General features: G+C 37.8%; 1 protein-coding gene across 1 annotated transcript; it reads right to left on the bottom strand.

Moving 5' to 3' along the window:
- Positions 1-10,372: 10,372 nt before the first annotated feature.
- Positions 10,373-18,171, bottom strand: LOC149550245 (cellulose synthase A catalytic subunit 8 [UDP-forming]-like). Its single transcript, XM_089793337.1, has 13 exons — positions 17,102-18,171; positions 16,756-16,826; positions 16,582-16,612; positions 15,726-15,897; positions 15,332-15,598; positions 14,614-14,956; positions 14,271-14,408; positions 13,858-13,983; positions 13,519-13,731; positions 13,019-13,262; positions 12,083-12,282; positions 11,638-11,991; positions 10,373-11,144 (listed from the first exon to the last, which is right to left on the bottom strand). The coding sequence occupies exons 1-13, from the start codon at positions 17,316-17,318 to the stop codon at positions 10,518-10,520; spliced, it is 3,003 nt and encodes a 1,000-aa protein (XP_089649463.1). The 5' UTR covers positions 17,319-18,171; the 3' UTR covers positions 10,373-10,517.
- Positions 18,172-18,679: the final 508 nt, after the last annotated feature.

Below are 18,679 nucleotides of genomic sequence, written 5' to 3'. Positions count from 1 at the left end.
ATAGCTCAGTTGTCAAGTATATAGGAAGCTGTCACTTTCAGAGTTAGGGGAACCTTGGATGGACATAGAGTTGTGGCACTCATTGATATAGGGGCGACACATAACTTCATTGATGAGAAGTTTGTGACACGCAGAGGGCTACATACAGAGGAGCATAGGGGATTTAAGGTGATGGTTGCCGATGGCTTCAAAATTGAATGTACCAAGAAAATCTCCAACTTGCAGCTTCATTTGGGAGATTATGACATGACAGGAGATTTTTTTGTGGTCAACATTGGTGATCAGGATATGGTGCTTGGGATGAACTGGATGAAGTCTCTGGTAGAGTTTACATTTAACCTTGAGAAAATGGAAATGAGGTTTGAGGCAAATGGTAAGAAGATAGTGCTCAGAGGTTTGTGAGATGGGAGACTTCGAGTGGTGTCACTCAAGTGGATGCAGAGTTTCTTTAGACATGATCAGGTGCAGTGGGTAGCAGAGTTTAGAGTAATGCCTGAGATGACAAAGCAGCATAAACAAGAGTATCCACCTGATGTACAAAAAATAATAACCAAACATACTAAGGTGTTTGGTGAGATACCTCCAGGGAGACCCCCGGATAGGGGAATCGAGCATGTTATTGAATTAGAGGAAGGGGCTAAGCCAGTTATCTTCACACCTTACCACCATCCAAAGAGATGTAAGGATGAAATAGAAAAGGCAATTAAGGAGTTGATTGACATGGGGCACATACGGCCAAGAAAAAGTCCCTTCACTTCTTCAGTAGTATTGGTGAAGAAGAAGGATGGTACAATGAGGATGTGCATTGATTATAGGGAGCTAAACAAGAAGACAATCAAGAACCGATACCCTATCCCGCGCATCGATGAGCTTATTGATGAATTGCATGGTGCATGCTACTTCTCCAAGATTGATTTGAGATCTAGCTACCATCAGATACGAGTTAGAGAGGTGGATGTGGAGAAGACAACTTTTAGATGCCACTATGGACATTTTGAGTTCTTAGTCATGCCCTTTGGGTTGAAAAATGCCCCTGCCACTTTCCAGTCCTATATGAATAGAGTGTTCAAAGATCAGTTGAGGAAGTTTGTGTTGATATTTTTTGATGATATACTGATATACAGCTGTACTTGGGAGGAACATTTGAAGCATATTGATACAGTGCTCAGTATTCTAGAGAGGGAGTCATTATATGCCAAGATGAGTAAATGTGAGTTTGGGATGACAGAGTTGCTCTATCTAGGGCATATTATTAGTGCAGGAAGTGTTTGGGTTGACCCAGACAAGATAAGGGCCATTCTAGATTGGCCACCACTGAGGAACACTTCACAACTCAAGGGATTTCTCGGGCTTTGTGGGTTCTACCATAGATTTGTGAAGGGATTTTCACAGATAGCAGCACCACTTACAGATTTGACACGGAAAGATAGTTTCAAGTGGTCAGAGAGGGCTCAGGATTGTTTTGACAGGTTTAAGGAGCTGATGAGTACATGTCCTATTTTAGCCATTCCAAATTTCACCAGGCCCTTTGAGCTGCAGTGTGATGCCTCGGGAGAGGGCATAGGAGCTGTTCTCATGCAAGACAAACATCCCATCGCATATGAGAGTATAAAATTACGAGGTGTGGAGAGAACCTACAGCATCTACGACAAAGAGATGCTAGCAATCATGCACGCGCTAGCTAAGTTCAGGCAGTACTTAGTGGGAAGCCAGTTCACAGTAAAAATAGATCATAATAGCTTGAAACATTTCCTCGGACAGAAGGACCTTAATGATAGGCAACAGAAATGGGTGAGTAAATTACAGGCCTATGATTTCGACATAGCCTATGTCAAAGGGAAGAAAAATATTGTTGCAGATGCTTTATCTAGAAGGCCTCATTCGCTTGCTATTGGGATAGTCATGGATGATTGGAGAGAGATGATCTTGGCAGAATATGCTAAGGATAGTTGGGCATCTAGCATTATTGAGGGAACTATTCAAGATAGTCGATACACTGTCATAAATGATCTGATCATCTACAAGGAAAGGATTTATTTAGTACCTGGGTATGCTATGAAGCAGAATATTTTGAGGGCATTTCATGATTCACCAATGGCAGGACATCCCAGATTCTTTAAGACATATCGGCAGGTGAGAGAGTGCTTCACTTGGAAGGGACTCAAATCAGAGGTGCTTCAGTTTGTGAGGGAATGCCCTGTGTGTCAGCAGAACAAATAGGAACATTCTTTTTCGGGTGGTTTACTATAGCCCCTACCCATACCAGAGAAGAAGTGGGATAGCATTTCCATAGATTTTATCACAGGCCTCCCCAAGGCACAGGGTCGGGATTGTATCTTCGTTGTGGTAGACAGATTGACGAAATTTGCACATTTCTTTGCAATTTCGTCTACATATTCAACAGCACAAACAGTAGAACTATTTTTTCGAGAGGTATTCAGAATACATGGGATACCACGGAGCATAGTCAGTGACAGAGACAGCAGACTTATGAGCCACTTTTGGCAGGAGTTGTTTAGGTTATGTGGAACAGAGCTCACTCCGAGTACCAGCTACCACCCCCAAACTGATGGGCAGACAGAGATAGTGAACAAATGGGTTGAGGGGTACCTTCGAAACTACATTGCAGGAGAGCAGAAGGCTTGGGTGAAGTGGCTACATCTAGGGGAGTACTGCTATAATACCTCTTTCCATATGTCTATTCAAATGTCCCCTTTTATGGCACTGTACGGGTATGATGCTCCTAATTTTTTGGATTTGTTATTTGGGGACAGCAGGGTACCTAAGGCCAAGGATACTTTGTAGGAGTGCCAGGACATTATGCGATCCTTGAAGGAAAATTTGCAAAAAGCACAAAATCAGCAAAAGCAATATGTTGATCAGCACAGGGTTGAGAGGTCTTTTGAGGTGGGAGATATGGTGTACCTCATGTTACAGTTGTATAGACAATCCTCTCTCAAGAAGAGTGGAGCAAAGAAATTGAAACCACGCTACTATGGACCGTTCAAAGTAATCAGGAGAGTGGGCGAAGTAGCTTATGAGTTGGAGTTGCCTGCAGACAGTAAAGTGCATAATGTGTTCCATGTGTCACGCCTTAAGAAGGCATTGGGTCACAATGTGGTGCCTTCAGTAGTATTGCCACCTCTTGATGATGAGGGAAAGCTTATCTTGGTTCTCGAGGCCATACTTGACTCCAGGAAGAGGGTGCTTCGCAGGAGGACTATCAGGGAGTATCTAGTGAAGTGGAGGAACCTACCTATCGAGGATGCTACTTGGGAAAATGAGCAGATATTGCAGCATCCAGAGCTGAAATTGCTTGAGGACAAGCAATTTTGGGAAGGGTGGACTGTAATGTCCCCTTTCTAGCATTCATAGCATGATGTTGTCGTTAGCCTATTTCCCCATAGTCCCGTAGGCTAACTAGGACATTAAAGGGGCTTAGAGGCCATTTGGCCTACACAGTTTCAATTGCAAGTCTTTCTGAGGGGTTCTAGGGCAACTTTGGGCATACTTACTATTTATAGTAAGTCATCTTGGACATGGCCGGACATTCAGTCATAGTGGTATGTCGATGGTAATTGTTTAAAATCGACAGGAAAACTTATTTATCATTGATAAGATTTGTTATGCATTGATAAAGCCATTTTATAAAGTTAAATTTAAATATTTAACTTTATTAATGCATAGACTATAGTTTGTGGGAAATATTTGAATTAAAAGAGTTCCCTTTATTTTTATAACACATTGGAGACATAAGGTACATAAAGGGAGTTATGTTTTATCCCACATTGAGAAAACGAAGGATTGAGCTCTTGTGAGAACATTATAAAAGAAATGGAAGAGCTTTTTTTTGTATGCTTGGATGAAGATTAATGTTATGTTGTTGGATATCTAATTATCGGGCTTGGAAGACAGAATCCCTCTTTGCTAGCATTCTCTTCGCTGTTGGAAGACACAGTCAGGAGGATCGAGGGTGTATTCACTTCAGGAAACACACTGGGTTTCATTTGGGGCGTTCGCATAAAGAAATTTACAAGGGTTTGAAATGCAGATCTGAAGTTAGTTATTGCTATAGTGCCGCATGAACAGTATTTTGCTATAGTCGGCATGAACAGTATTTTGCTATAGTACGGTGTGAACAGTGTTGGTATCAAGTTTACTTGTTTTTTCGGCTGATTAGAAGTTTGGAGGGTTGCCGACTACATCTGCAAAATACTACGGCAATTAATTCCAGGTTTCTTCTGTCAAATTTTGATACTTTGCATAATAATTGTTGAATACAAGTCTGAATAGTTGTTGCAGCCTTTAAGGCAGCTGTAAGTGCACATCTACATTTAAAAATCACCCTTTATCAGTAGATTGAAAGAGTTTCTAGATTTTTCATATACTGTTGAATGTGTGCCAAGTGTTTGCGAAAATGTTATGATGTGTATTATGCATTTTAATGTCACTTCATAGTTGTTCGTAAATCTACTCATTGGAAAGCAATTTATTGAGGAAATCAGCTTTATGAGTTTGCATACAAAGTGTTTGACAATATTCCTTAAGTTAAATTTCTACAAGTCAAAGTTCAAATCAGGGGAGGATATTACAAGATGTGACTAGTCTAATTTGATAAACCCTATCTACTTTGAAAAGATTCATACTTAGGATCTCTCGTAGAGTTTAATTGGAGAGACTAAGAAGTTTTTGAGAAATTAGTAAAAGAACTACTATGGTAGTCAAGAGGTTAGAAGCCTACATTAAGGAGAAGATAGTTGAAATGAAATTGGTCATCAAAGGAGCTCTTCATCATCTACTCTATCTAAACTGCCAAATGAAGTCACTAGCTCTCAAATATAAATTAACCAAGGAGATGGGGATGAAGATCCATTGACGCACAAAAAGATTCAACGTACCTACAGGGATAGTCAAAGGAGGGGAAAAGGGAAAAATCAAAGGATAAATAAACATATCTAATGTAAATGAAGGAAAAGGTGAAAAGCCCAATTGAGATGCACGATGATCCTAAAAATAATGAGATACCAACCATGTCAGCTTTAATTCTAAAGGACTCCTTCTCAATGGAAGAACCCGATTCAACTATGAGCATCCCATCTTCTCCCTTGTTAGAAACAATTCTTTCCTTATAAGTTGTCCTTAAATGAACTATTTTTACACCATGAATGCAACAAAACGGTAGAATTGATCACCCCTAGATTTTAGTTTTGAGTCTATTCTAGAGACTTAAGAAGAAAGAAGATCAAGATGACTTCGAGGTTAAAAAAAAGATTCAACAATAGGAAATATGTGCATTGAAATAATACAAGCCATTTCAAATAATAATGTAGATGAGGCCACACTAGCTGATTTTTTCATGATAGGTTCGATCTTAGACCTTCCACTAGAGAAGGAGATATAGAGAATTTTTGAGTGGTCACCAAAAATCTAATGAAAAGAGTTGAAAAGGAGAGTCTTGCAAAAGAGAGACGTAAGCAACAACTACACCATCTCACATTTGCTTCAAAGGTCCTCACAAATCATTTTTCTCTATCATTAAGCTTTTCTCATTTGTTAGTCTTACAAAACCTCAAGGAGAGATTTATATCAGAGCTCTTGAGAATATTCAAGAGTCTTATGGAAAGAAGACCAAGAAATGGTAGACAAGATCAATGAAAATGCTTCAAGTTTCTATATGAGGGCTAAGATTGTTTATGATGGGGCATAAATTAGGAAATAAGCTATTGAAAAGGAAATGATAAATGTTAGTAAAGAGGATGCATTATGGAAAGACGTTATGAAAAATCTCAAAGATATATAGGCAATTGATCCATGAATTACATCTCATGAATGTAAAGGGTCTCATAGACCTTACTAGAAAGTATTTGTTAGAATATTTAGAATAATTGAGAGGGGAGGTAAATCAGTTATCCTCAGGTCCAAATGTACAAATTCAATTTTCACTAACTCCAAACAACTTAAACTATCTCATTCAATCACTCAGTCCATATAGCAACTTAACATTATGTTCATTACTTAACTTTCTATTTAGTATATGCTGAACAACAATAAAATAAATAACAAGAAGTAGCATGCATCACACATATATGACACCAGTATTTAACATGGAAACCCAATTTGGGAAAAACCACCAAGTTACTTGCTACCACTTCTTACTCTTTTGAAGTGAGCTTAGTTAAGAGCCAACCCTCTTAAAGGTTTCAAAACACACTATTAGGTGTGACCCTCTTAAAGGATTTAATCACCCTATTAGGAGTGGCCTAGTTAGAGGACTTTGGATCATTCCATTAGAATGTCACCTTGATTAAATGATTTAGAACATGAATTTTAGGTCAACTTTGATTAAAAGATTTTGACTACCACAATGGTTAGAAAGTAACATTAGGTTTGATCTGTAAAACACAACTCACTTTGCAAATTTAGATCTCCATTCGGCTCATTTGTTGGTTCATTGGATGAACTTCATTAACATCTTCATCACTAATATTCTTGGCATCCCTTCAAGAAATCACACTTTACCAATCTCTTCACTACACATCTGCTACTCTGTTCTTCATAGGTTCTCCTTAAGATCACCAATCAACAATGAACCAAGCTTATAAAACATCTCCTATGCCTCCTTAAATAGATAATTTTGATCTTTTGCCACTTAAACATCACTATACATATTAGGGTTAGGTTAGATTCATTGAATCTATCCATCATTTTGTCCTTCTACTCATTTCTTGATACCTCTAGAAACTTCTCTTTCAATCCTTGGCTTTGTTCACATAACAAATTAATATGTGCATTAAATATGCCAGCTCATCAATCCTTATCATCCATGTGCTTTGACTACTCAAAAAATTTAACTATGTTAGCCTCAAACTTGATTCTTTCACAAATTGTAACTTTTGCTGACACTCGACCAACACTATGTAACTCTGTCACAACTATTCTATCTCACTCAGCTTTCACTGGCTCACTCGGTCATCACTATGCTCAGTCACTATTATAGTTTTCTTCTTCAATTTGCTCAACCATAACTATCACTCTGCTAATAATTGTTTTCTCGATTAACTCTTAAGTTCCTCAATCTTCTATTTCAGCTCCTTCATTGGCCGACCACACTAACTAAGCTTTGATTGTGTTTAACTCAACACATCTACACTTCATAGGATGATTGAACAATACATCATCTTGTCAAAGACTAACAGATCAAGTGTCGAGTTTAATTCCATCATACTTGATTCTCATCACTCAAAAACATCACTATTTCATCTAGTCATCTCTCTTTTCAAATCCTCTTCATCAATCAAAAGGTATGACACTCTACACTATTAATAAATGTCTCTCCTTTAGGTTTGACATCAATGAAAACATAACAATTGTTCCAATTGTAGTTTCCAATAGTATTATGTTAGGGGTACTCATCCATTCTTTTCTTGCATGGATGTTTTTCCCTCTAGGAAATTAAAATTGTCACTTTCATGCTTTCTACTACATGTGTTATTTGGCCATATAACTATTTGTTTCTTCCCACAATGAAGCTAGTTGAGGTGGTGTTGTTACCATCATTTTTCTTCATAGGTAGTCCTCTATTGTGGGATATGGGTCTGACCCCATACACATAATTGTTTTGGTCCTCCTATCAATCGACAACTATTCTTTTGAGATTATTAATGTCTATGCACTCAATGATGGTATAGAAAGATCATACCTATGGCATTTGGTGGGTGAGTTATTACCACTTGCAACTTGGGTTATGTGTGGGGATTCCAATATGGTTAAGGCAACCTCAGATAAAGAAGGCATTTTTCCTTTTTTCTAGAAATTAATTAGGTATTTTTAATCTTAAAATTAATTGTTGTTGTCCTCATTGTACTTGGCACACTCGATAGTACTACCAAGCTAGTTCTGATGAAAAAATTGAACTACTAGATTATGCTATGATTACAACTCAATTTTGTTTCCTTTTACAAAAATCAAGATTTAGTTGTCTTGCCTCTTACTAATGTTACCTTGTCAAATCGCTACCCATGAAGTTTAGTATTGAATGGTAGACAACTCAAATGCATCATTCCAAGACTCAATTCTTTATGAACACATCATTGCTTCATCATCAACCCTTTATGGCCCACTTTTGAAGAGTTTGGAATTTGGATCTTGGGCCTACTTAGCCAATTGGCTAGATTCGTCAAGGTGAAATGATGCCATCACTTGTACTACAAGGTTTCTTCACATTTATAGTAGAAAATTGGGCATGTATTGTCTCCATTCTTATGACGCAAACACCAAATATCTATCTACTTCCATTGTAGCCCTGGCTTCAAATTCCTTTACCCTTGATTGTTTGGTTAGGGTCACTCAACTTCAACACCAAAAACAAGTTGTTGATCACCAGGCTTCTAGAGGTGCTCAAATTAAGGCCAGATTACACTGGCTTAAGGTGCATGACAAAACCTCTAAGGAGTTTTTTGTTGCTATTAGGGCTTGTCATTCTTCTCTTGGCATCAAACACATCAAGGAAGGTCATAAAATGCTTTTTGAATTTTAAGATATTTTTCAAGCCTTTGTCAGGCATTATGAGAAGGTGTTCATTGCACACAAAATTTCTCGTGCTAAAGACTAATCATGGAAGGATCTCCTTGTGGTTGTTCCTTCTCATCTTACAAATTCTCAAAAAATTTTCTGTAACCAAATTCTTACCCTCTATGTTCACAAGGAATATGTTTCCTCCATGACCGATGATAAAGCCCCTAGTTGTGATGGATTTCCTTGCAAGCTCTATAAAATCTTCTAGCCTTTGTATTGGCCTCAACTTTCATAAGCTCTATCTAGAAACTTTTCATTCTCAATTCTTGGGCTAGGTTATTATTAATAAAGACAAAATTAAGTTCATCCCTACGATAGTGGATCCTAAAGATATCTATAATTAGAGACCCATTAGTTTTCTTAATGTGTCCTATAAGATTATAGCCAAGGCCCTAGATCTCAAAATTAGACAATATCCTCCCACTCATTGTTTGACTTGAACAAAATGGTTTTACCAAGTCAAGATTCATCCTCGACAACATTATTGTTGTCTAGAAAGGCATGGAATGAGCTTGATGTTCCAAACAAAATGCCCTATTTATGAAAATTGATTTTTCCAAGGCTTATGATTGCATTGTATGACCTTTTATTCATGTGATGCTTAAGGCTCTTGGGTTTTGGCTCATATTTGTTCAATCTCTCCAAATGCTTTTGGGGATGCTTCTACTTGCATCACCCATTAATGGACAAAAAACCTTAGCTTTCAACCTTTTTAGATCCATTTGCAAGGGATGTTATAAGGTCCCTTCATTATATGTATGGTGGCCAAGGGGTTTGGTTATCTTTTAGCATTTGCAATCTCTATTGGCCATGTCAGTGGAATTTCCCTGTCTGAGTCACCTATTCTTCTTGACAATGGCAATTTTGGAAATGATTCATTGTTCACTTTGATTAAGGACGAGTAAAATATCTAGGTAACTCTTCAATGTCTTGACACTTTTTGTTAATCTTCTAGTTCTACCATTTAGTCATATAAAATCCATTGTTACAAGCAATCCTTCTCCCTAATCCACCTTGGATTCTCTATTATGAGTGGAAGTAGATTCAACATGGGGAAATGTTCCACTTTCTGGGAATTCCCTTTGCCTTCCAAGGTTTTCTTGTGGATCTTTGGAATTTTGTTCTTGCTGAAATAGAGAAGAAATTGGTTTATTAGATTACAAGTTAATTTTTTTGGTTGGTAAATTTTAGATTTTCTCCAAAGTCATCGTTGCTACCCATGTGTATAGGCTCCTTCTAAAGCCTCTTCCAACAAGCTTAAAATAGTTTTGGAGGCACCAATCAACTTCTCCACTGCGTGGTGGTTCGGTCTCGACTTGGCCAACTGACAACATTGCACCTATAGCTCCAAGTGCCTCTGGTTGGCCAAATATTAACAAAAATTCTAGTTGGGCCACTTCTTACAACTGGCTCTAACCATTTCTTTGACAATGAAGGAGGAAGTGGAGAAAGTTAAAGCTAATTGGTCCCTTTTGGACCCTAATCTAAACCCCACTGATGTATGGGGTTAAACAGGATGACCTTGATCCCCCTCCCTCAGCTAATACTACTTTAGCCACATAATGTAGTGTTAGTTTTTGAACTCAGCTAGTATTTCTCTATTGTTATTGGTAGGCCTAACTCGTCTAACATTCAAATAATTTCATATCACCCAACTTTTTAAATTTTTTTATAAATAGTACATTTTTATTATAAATTTTAATTAAAAAGATTATTCATTTCTTTAGATACCAAATAATTCTATAATAATCTTCCAAAAGAAAGAAAAATTACATACCATATGTATACAATATACAAATTAATAATAAAAATAAAAATATTGCTTAACGTACGTACATATCCTATGAGATTGAGGAATACAAATTATATCCGTAAGAGTGTTCACCCATGACCATTTATTCTTACATACACAATTAAAAGCTTCGACTCCCTAATGGCTTGAATCAACAGTCAATGGCCATGCACTTCTGAAGAGAGGGAGCCTGAGCATGAAGAGAGGGGGCCTGAGCATGAAGAGAGGGATGCCGAGTTTTGCTCAAGTATGGATCAATTCTAACCCACAAAAGAAAGAAAACAGAGGCAAGCAATGTTGACCAAAGTATGACAACAGTAGGAGTCCTTTTCTGTTTGCCCAAGAGACCTTTTATGAAGGGGTATAAATGAAAGATCACCCACATTGCAAAGAAGAGCTTTCCAGGCAGAGGTCCCCATGACCGATACCCATGGGTGAGGGCATCGGCGAATCCTACTACAACGCCCAGAAGATTTATTACCAACAGAATTGTTGGAGGGATGAGCAGCTTTGTCCATTTGAAAGCATAGAGTTCTCCAAATTCAGTGTCCTCTGGACCCTTTGCTGTAACTGAGAAGTTGGTATGAACGCCTACTAATGCCTTAAGCAGACCTTGGAAAACAGCGAACAAATAAGCAGAAACACCTCCTATCACCCAGAACTGCTCGTTTCTCCACCATTCTTCAATGCTTACTCCACTCCATCTCAGTTCTAGGATAACCGTAAGAATGATGGAGAGCAAAAGAGCCAAGAACAACGTGCCTCCAATGTTGCTTAGCTGCATACAGAAACAACAGTTATTCAGTAAAATGTCATTACAGTTCGCATTACCCTCATCAATTGAGAATTGAAATAAAATTGTATGAAACTCAGGGAATGCCCAAAAGTAAGACAATGAAACTACAAAAAAAACATTAATCTAACTTTAAAGACCCAAAATGCAGATACCATATTAAAGTTTTCATAAACCAACAAAAGTAGAACCTAAGATCTTTCCTCGGGCGCTTTCTCTACTCCAATACTCCAACCCACTTAATGAGGGATCTATCTTTGATTCAAGTCTCAAATTCCAAGCTTGGTTGAATTGGAAGGTATTCAACTTACCAATAGTTTAGCTGTTGGTGGGAATGAAGGGATGTCTGTCAGGATGACAAATGTAACTTAATTTGTTTTCCTAATCTAGTTTAGAGGTAGATCCATTGCAACTGCAACTATATATTCTATTCTGTTGTGTGATTACATGAGTTGTGCTGGTTAAATTTCCAACATACCATAGGGACGATGAATTTTCCCGTGAGAAGGCAAATAGCAGGAAGAGTACAGTAGGCAACAAGGGGAAGAGAGCTGAACGGGTAGAGGGCGGTGTTGATGTAGGCGAGTCTTTCCAACCACTTGAGACGGCATGCTCCAAGTCCATACCACAGTGGGCAATGCCTGCTGAGCAGGATTTCAACTGAACCCAATGCCCACCGCAGGACTTGATGCAATCTATCTGATAAATTGATGGGAGCAGTACCCTTGAACGCCGGCCTTTTCGGCAAGCAGTATATGGACTGCCACCCTCGACAGTGCATCTTGAAGCCTGACAAAATGTCTTCTGTCACAGATCCATAGATCCACCCGGCCTGCACCATGAAGTATCATTCTTTAATTACTCGTCCCTTTAAAAACCAAAAAAATACGGTTGTTTGAAGATCATTTTATTTTCTAACTTGCCTCTTTTCCCCATTTTGTTTTCTCTTCATATCCGCAGCTGATAACATGAATGGCTTCTTCGGTAAGGGAAGCTCGATTAGTTGACTCAGGCACCCCGCCATTCTCCACTAGTGTTGATGCCATGAAAACTGTAGACTGGCCAAAATAGTTTTGAAAGCTTCTCTGGGAGATTTCAAGCTGTCTCTCATACTCATCATAGCCTGTCAAATCAATTCAAAAGATTTGTAAGTAAACTAGATTGGCCTAGACTTTGGCATGAATTTACATTCAGAAGTAAATTGATATTTGCAAATCCTCTCCCCACATATTTAGGCATAATTCACAACCAAGAGGAATATTGCAAAATTAAAATTCAGAGAACCAATAAAAAGAGAGAAAGGCATCCAGTTGGCTGAAGATTTTAAGGTATCCATGGGTGCGAAGGTTTGGTTTAGACATAGGACAATTAAAAGAGAGCTGAGATTGCAAACAGCAGTTTTCTTCCATTTTGAATCATTGAGACCAGATTCCCCCTTTTCTTTACAATACCACCTAGTTCAAATCTGTTCAATGAAGGAAATGTATGTCCATTTAAACTCTATGATAGTTGATGTGGTGTGCACTTTCCTGTGCTTGGACTACAGGGGAGCTATATTTTAATGTATTTTTCAATGTAGGTACCATAACGGAATGGTGTTTCTAAAGGTCTATAAGCTGAGTTGATACATTTTGTCAGAGATTTTCTGCAATTACTGATCCGAGTTAAAAAGAGAAACTACGAGTCATCTCTTGCAGAAGAATGAGAAAGGGTTAAATTATGTTCTCTTAGAAAATAGTGTTTGTGACTTGAGATCGTCAGGGGACTTCTGTGCTAATATGCTTAATGGGAAAAAAAAGTTCTTGTCGTAAATAGCTTTCAAAACAACTTTACTATTTGAATACTTTGTTTGAACTTACTTCCAATTTCATGTACATTGAAAACTGCAGCATTTAGACCGTTATGCTTAGATTTCTTGCAGTCATCTACACCAATAGTCTTTCGTCGGCAGCATGAGCAGAAGCAGCACAAGGAAGGAAAGCAACAGCGGCTTGGTTTGGCTGAGGATGGAGGACCAAATCCATACAGGGCTTGTCTGTTAAACACACATCCTGTACCCACATACATTGGACCTTGGATGCCATCTAAACCCTTCATGTGTATCTGTAAGGACAATAGACAATTCAGTAAAACGATATCTAGGTCTAATCTCCTCCATAACCCTAAAACTCACTATCGAAGACCTAATAACAGAGGATCAACTTCTAAGCGGAGGAGTTAAAAAAGTTAAAGAAGCTGGAAAATGGACCCAGTATACCAGAACACTCCAATGTTTTGAAATCACATACACAGGTTTACATAAGATGAATAATACCAACATACTACATTGTTAATTCCAGACATAGATTACACCACTTACGTCGAAGAATACAGTGCTTCGATTAGCATATCTGTCGCTCTTGTCGATGCCATCAAACCTCTGTGGGAATTGAACATAGCACACATTCCTGCCCACCAGAGGGTCCATCATAAAGCACATTGCCTCACGGACGGCCTTGCTGTTATTGACATAGTGATCACAATCCAGATTCAGAATGTATGGTGCGTTTGTAAGCACTGCAGATACTCGTACCTGCCCACCAACATTCACATTAATGCAAGCCCACATCATATCGTAACATACAACCAGCAGTCGTCAGGATATAAGCTTGGCCATATCATAGCAAGTACATTGACAGAGCCAGATTTGAACCCATACCAATGCATTCATTGCACCAGCCTTTTTATGGTGTTGGTAGCCAGGGCGTTTCTCACGAGAAACGTAGACCAGTTGTGGAATCTCGTTTCCTTCCAACTCGTGTGTCCGTGTGTGTCCTAAGATCACCTGCATGCATTACGGCTGTGGTCATAAGTAGAGTTCTTTATAGTTGGACATAAACAGAACCATCTGTGATTTGTATAGATGTTTCATTTGAAATCTCATTCAATTTTAGATGTCTCATTTGAAATTTCATTCGATTTTTCAATTAAATCTATTTATAAATGTGATTTAATCATGTCCATTGGTTACTACTATTTCTACCCGACTGATTCCAGAAGAATGTGATAAATTTTTAAATTGTGAACTCTCCTTAAATCTAAAAGACATTTTGCGAACACCAATGAACTCACTTGAATAATCCCAGGATGATCACTGGTATTATTCCCAGGCCACGAAGTTCCATCTTGCATGATCCACCCGTCGTCTGGCGTCTTCTGAGCTTTGGCCACCATAGCATTGATCCGTACTTTGAATTCTCCGTACTCTCTCTGTATAATAAGAAAATCAAGGCACATACTTTAATGGATATGAAGATGGTTGAAAATGTTTAAACTTTTTCTAGATTGATTCCTCAAAACAAACACTACAGAGTAAGAGAATCCATGCCCACAGTATATTTCCCCCCGGGCACCGGATTGCCTATTTCCTCCCATAACTATGAGTCAGTCCCAAGAAAAGAGTTTTCTCACTTACTTTGATTGCCTTTCGCTCCTTAAAAAAGTTGGGCTGCACTTTGTCCAAGTAATCAATCTTTCGGGAGAAATAAAACTCAGGAGCTCGAGGCTCGATGTTAAATTTTTTGCAGAATGGCACCCATTTCCTAGCAAATTCAGCTGTCTCAGACATGGCATTGAAGGTGAGCATTGTAGCCCCATCGTCAGAAACATAGCAAGAAACCTTTTCAACAGGGTAATCCACAGCCAAGATGGACAGAACAGAATTTGCAGTAATAAGAGGAGGCTCTTTCAATGGATCCACTGTACTCACGAAGAAATCCACAGCAGAAAGCTCGCACGGCTCTCCTGGTCTCTCATACCTTAGAAAGAAAAAATTAATGTGTTTATTAGTTTTTAAAAAATGTGCATTTTAGATTTCTACAATCTATCATAGTTCTTGTTGATGTTTTTAAATTGGATTGTACTTATTTTTTATCAACATTTTAGATCTCGCAGTCTGATCCATCATCTTTCTCAATATCGCACTCTTTTAATTCCTATTATATAAACTCTCTACATCTCTTAATAATAGGTCATCCAATGTAACTAAAACATCGATGAAAAAAACGTATAATCAAATTTAGAAACAACAAAACAAAATTAATTTTAAAACTTATATTTTCTAATATGGAATACTTTTTGGTTTGAATTCTCAAGATTATAGCTTATCTTTATTCTTGCTGAAATAATATTACCTCAATGACAGCCTGTGGAGGTACGTCTCTCTATTGATGGGAGACCATCTAGGGAATTGATCAAGAATCCAGGAGAATGCAAACCAGATTTCACAGGTGACAGAAGTAAGCCACAAACCATATGAACTGTTAACTGGGTTGGTTACTCTGTAATGGAAGAAGAACCCCAGAATGATCAAGCGCAAGATAATGACAATTCTATAGGGATAGAGTTTTGTCTTTGGAATGGGTATGATTTTCGACAAGGGTTGCATGGCCTCGGCCGTCCTGAGAGAATTACCAAGTATTAGAGCCATTTAGTTCTTGAAAAACATCAGCACGGGACTACTTATGCAGTCTATGACAACATAATTGGGCAGTTTATCTAATCAAAGGAGACAGAAACTCAGCATACATTGCTTCGTCCATTCCTGGAGGAATTTGGGCCTCTCCCTCTGGTACATTCTTTGTTGCCTTGCTGGAGAAGAGTCCTTTCTTTTTGTTCTTTTTGGCTTTCCATCTCTCTACTCTATCTCTCCAAGCCGAGCCTCCATTGTTGGGATTTGCAGCAGAGTCATTCCCCTTCTCTGTCATCATGCAACAAATCATCTTATATGGTTGCTATGATTTATTGCGAGCTCGTATAGCAGTTATTAGATAATTTTTAGAAGTGTATGTTTTGTATTTGACATTTGGAATCACATTTTCTTTTGATAATCATTGTTAAGTGTGATTTGAAACATGATATAAAACATATACAATTAATTTTAAAAAAATAAAATAAAATAATCTTTTATACTATTATAATGACGGATAATCTGCTATTTGTATTACTGATTTTTACCGCCATTCCAATCAAATGATTGAGAAAATTGATCTTATACTAACTTCTAGATTATCACCTAATTCATAACTGATTTGAAAACATTCTATCAAAGAAATCTTCTATAATTATAATGATAGATAATCTGCAACTTGCATTACTGCTCAAGTTATGCATTAACAGGCCATACACCCATGTCCCCAGATCTTTAAAATCATTTCAATTACGTGACTCAGAAAGTATCATCTAGAAAAGGATTTTTTTATCTATTAAATTAAAGAAACTAATTTATATATTTATAATAATTGTTTTTAAAAATTTACATTTCTTCAATATTTTTGTGCCTGACATAAATAATTAGATTTATAAGGAAACAAGTAGCTGATATGAATTTTCTAAAATTTATGAAGTATTCTAGTAATACAAATTAAATAATTACATCACTTACCTCTGATTTCATTGCCAGGATCCCCATGTCCCTGGGAGAAATACCAACACGTATAAATCAACCAATTCAATTCTAGTGCATCTAACAAACAAATATGAAAACCGATTCAATTCTAGTGCATCTAACAAACAAATATGAAGGACACTGTAGATAGTTTGTAGCAGCACTACATACATTGCCATCCACAGCCACAATTGAAAAGTTGTGATGATACCCATTCTCTTGGACCTCATCAACTGGCATCCCTATTTACCATTTGTTTATGAGAAGAAAAATTGTAATCAGAACCATAAACTGAAGGGACAAGAATCAAATTCCAAATCAATATTTCGAATCATATTTCTTAACTATTCGACATTCTGAATATATATCATAAAGTGAGATACAAAATATTAAGATAAAACTCATGCACAATCGGATCCAAAAACAACTTCTTACAAATCTCCAAATTATAAAAACCTGATGGCATTAGATAAAAGTTGGTCAACCAATGGCCTTTCCTTCCAAAATCAGTAAATACCTTCATTGTGGTACTGAAAGGGGTTCTTGCAATGGGGACAACAATGGCTTCCTTCATCTCTTTTATACTGATAGCAAGGTCTACAGAGGGGAAATCCACAGTCATTGCATGCAGAAAATGCAGAAAAGGGCTCGCCGTCTGCACCATTCCCAACATCTTTTCCACAAACTTGGCAGCATATCTCATTAACATTCATTTTCCCATCAGAGGCAGCCATTACAAGAAAGAAGAGATATTTTCACTTCACCTCTTCCCCTGACGCATTCCCAAAAAAAGTAAGGTCTTAAAAACCCAAAAAACAGACATTTGAATTGTTAAGGTGGCTAGCTCCAATATGCGTAGGCTGATTGCGTAGCTTTTTGGTGAGCTCTAACCCTTATAAGTTAAGCTATTATATTGCTGTCTTGTGAATTCAGTAAATATCTTCATTGTGTTACTGAAAGGGGGCCTTGCAATGGGGACAACATTGGCTTCCTTCATCTCTCTCGTACTGATAGCAAGATCAACAGAGGAGTAAACCACAGTCATTGCATGCAGAAAAGGACTCACCATCTGCACCAATCTCAACATTATCTCCTCAAATTTGGCAACATATGTCATGAACATTCATTTTCCCATCAGAGGCAGCAATCACAAGAAACAAGAGATTTTTTTTTTTCACTTCACCTCTTCCCCTGAAGCGTTCTCAACAAAGTAACTTCTTAAGCCCAAAAACAAACGTTTCAGTTGTTGTGGTTAGCTCAAACAAACGTGGGCTAATTGCGTAGCTTTTTGGTGAGCTCTAACCCTTACAAGGTAAGCTATTACATTGTTTTCTTGAGAATTCAGTAAATACCTTCATTGTGTATTGAAAGGGGGCCTTGCAATGGTTACAGCAATGGCTTCCTTCATCTCTCTCGTACCGATAGCAAGGTCTACAGAGAGGGGAACCACAGTCATTGCATGCAGAAAAGGGCCCGCCATTTGCACCATTCCCAACAGTATCTTCACAAACTTGGCAGCATATCTCATGAACATTCATTTCCCCATCAGAAGAAGCCATCACAAGGAAGAAGAGATTTTTTTCACTTCACCTCGTCTCCTGAAGCATTCCCAACAAATTAAGGTCTTAGAAGCCCAGAAACAAGCATTTCAATTGTTAGGTTGGTTAGCTCAAATATGCGTGGGCTGATTGGGTAACTGTTTGGTGAGCTTTAACCCTTAGAAGGTAAGCTATTACATTTTCTTGAGGTCCCACTGAATAAGTAGAGTACCAGTTCTTTAAATGTCTTGTTTGAACTTCTGGAAAAGAGCATTTTTTGTTACAGTCTAAAATGCTCTTATAATCCCCAGCTTTTGAAATATGGGAATGAACGTATTACAACGCCTAAAACGTGACATTCTAATAAATATTCGATAATACAACGATTAGTGATGACACATCTGCTGACCAGGCATATCAAGGTTTTCAAGGGCTGCAACTTTAGACGCACTTACAATTTAATATTGACAAAAATATGGGTGGAACTTTTAGACTGTGGGCACTCAAACGCACCCCATTCATAACGTATTTAAATATTTTACTAGCTTATATATACT

Source organism: Cupressus sempervirens, chromosome 7 (genome assembly GCF_028749045.1).
Source record: "Cupressus sempervirens isolate cs-2001-9-10 chromosome 7, ASM2874904v1, whole genome shotgun sequence".
NCBI classification, from domain to species: Eukaryota; Viridiplantae; Streptophyta; class Pinopsida; order Cupressales; family Cupressaceae; genus Cupressus; species Cupressus sempervirens.
This window is presented reverse-complemented; position numbering and strand designations above follow the sequence as displayed.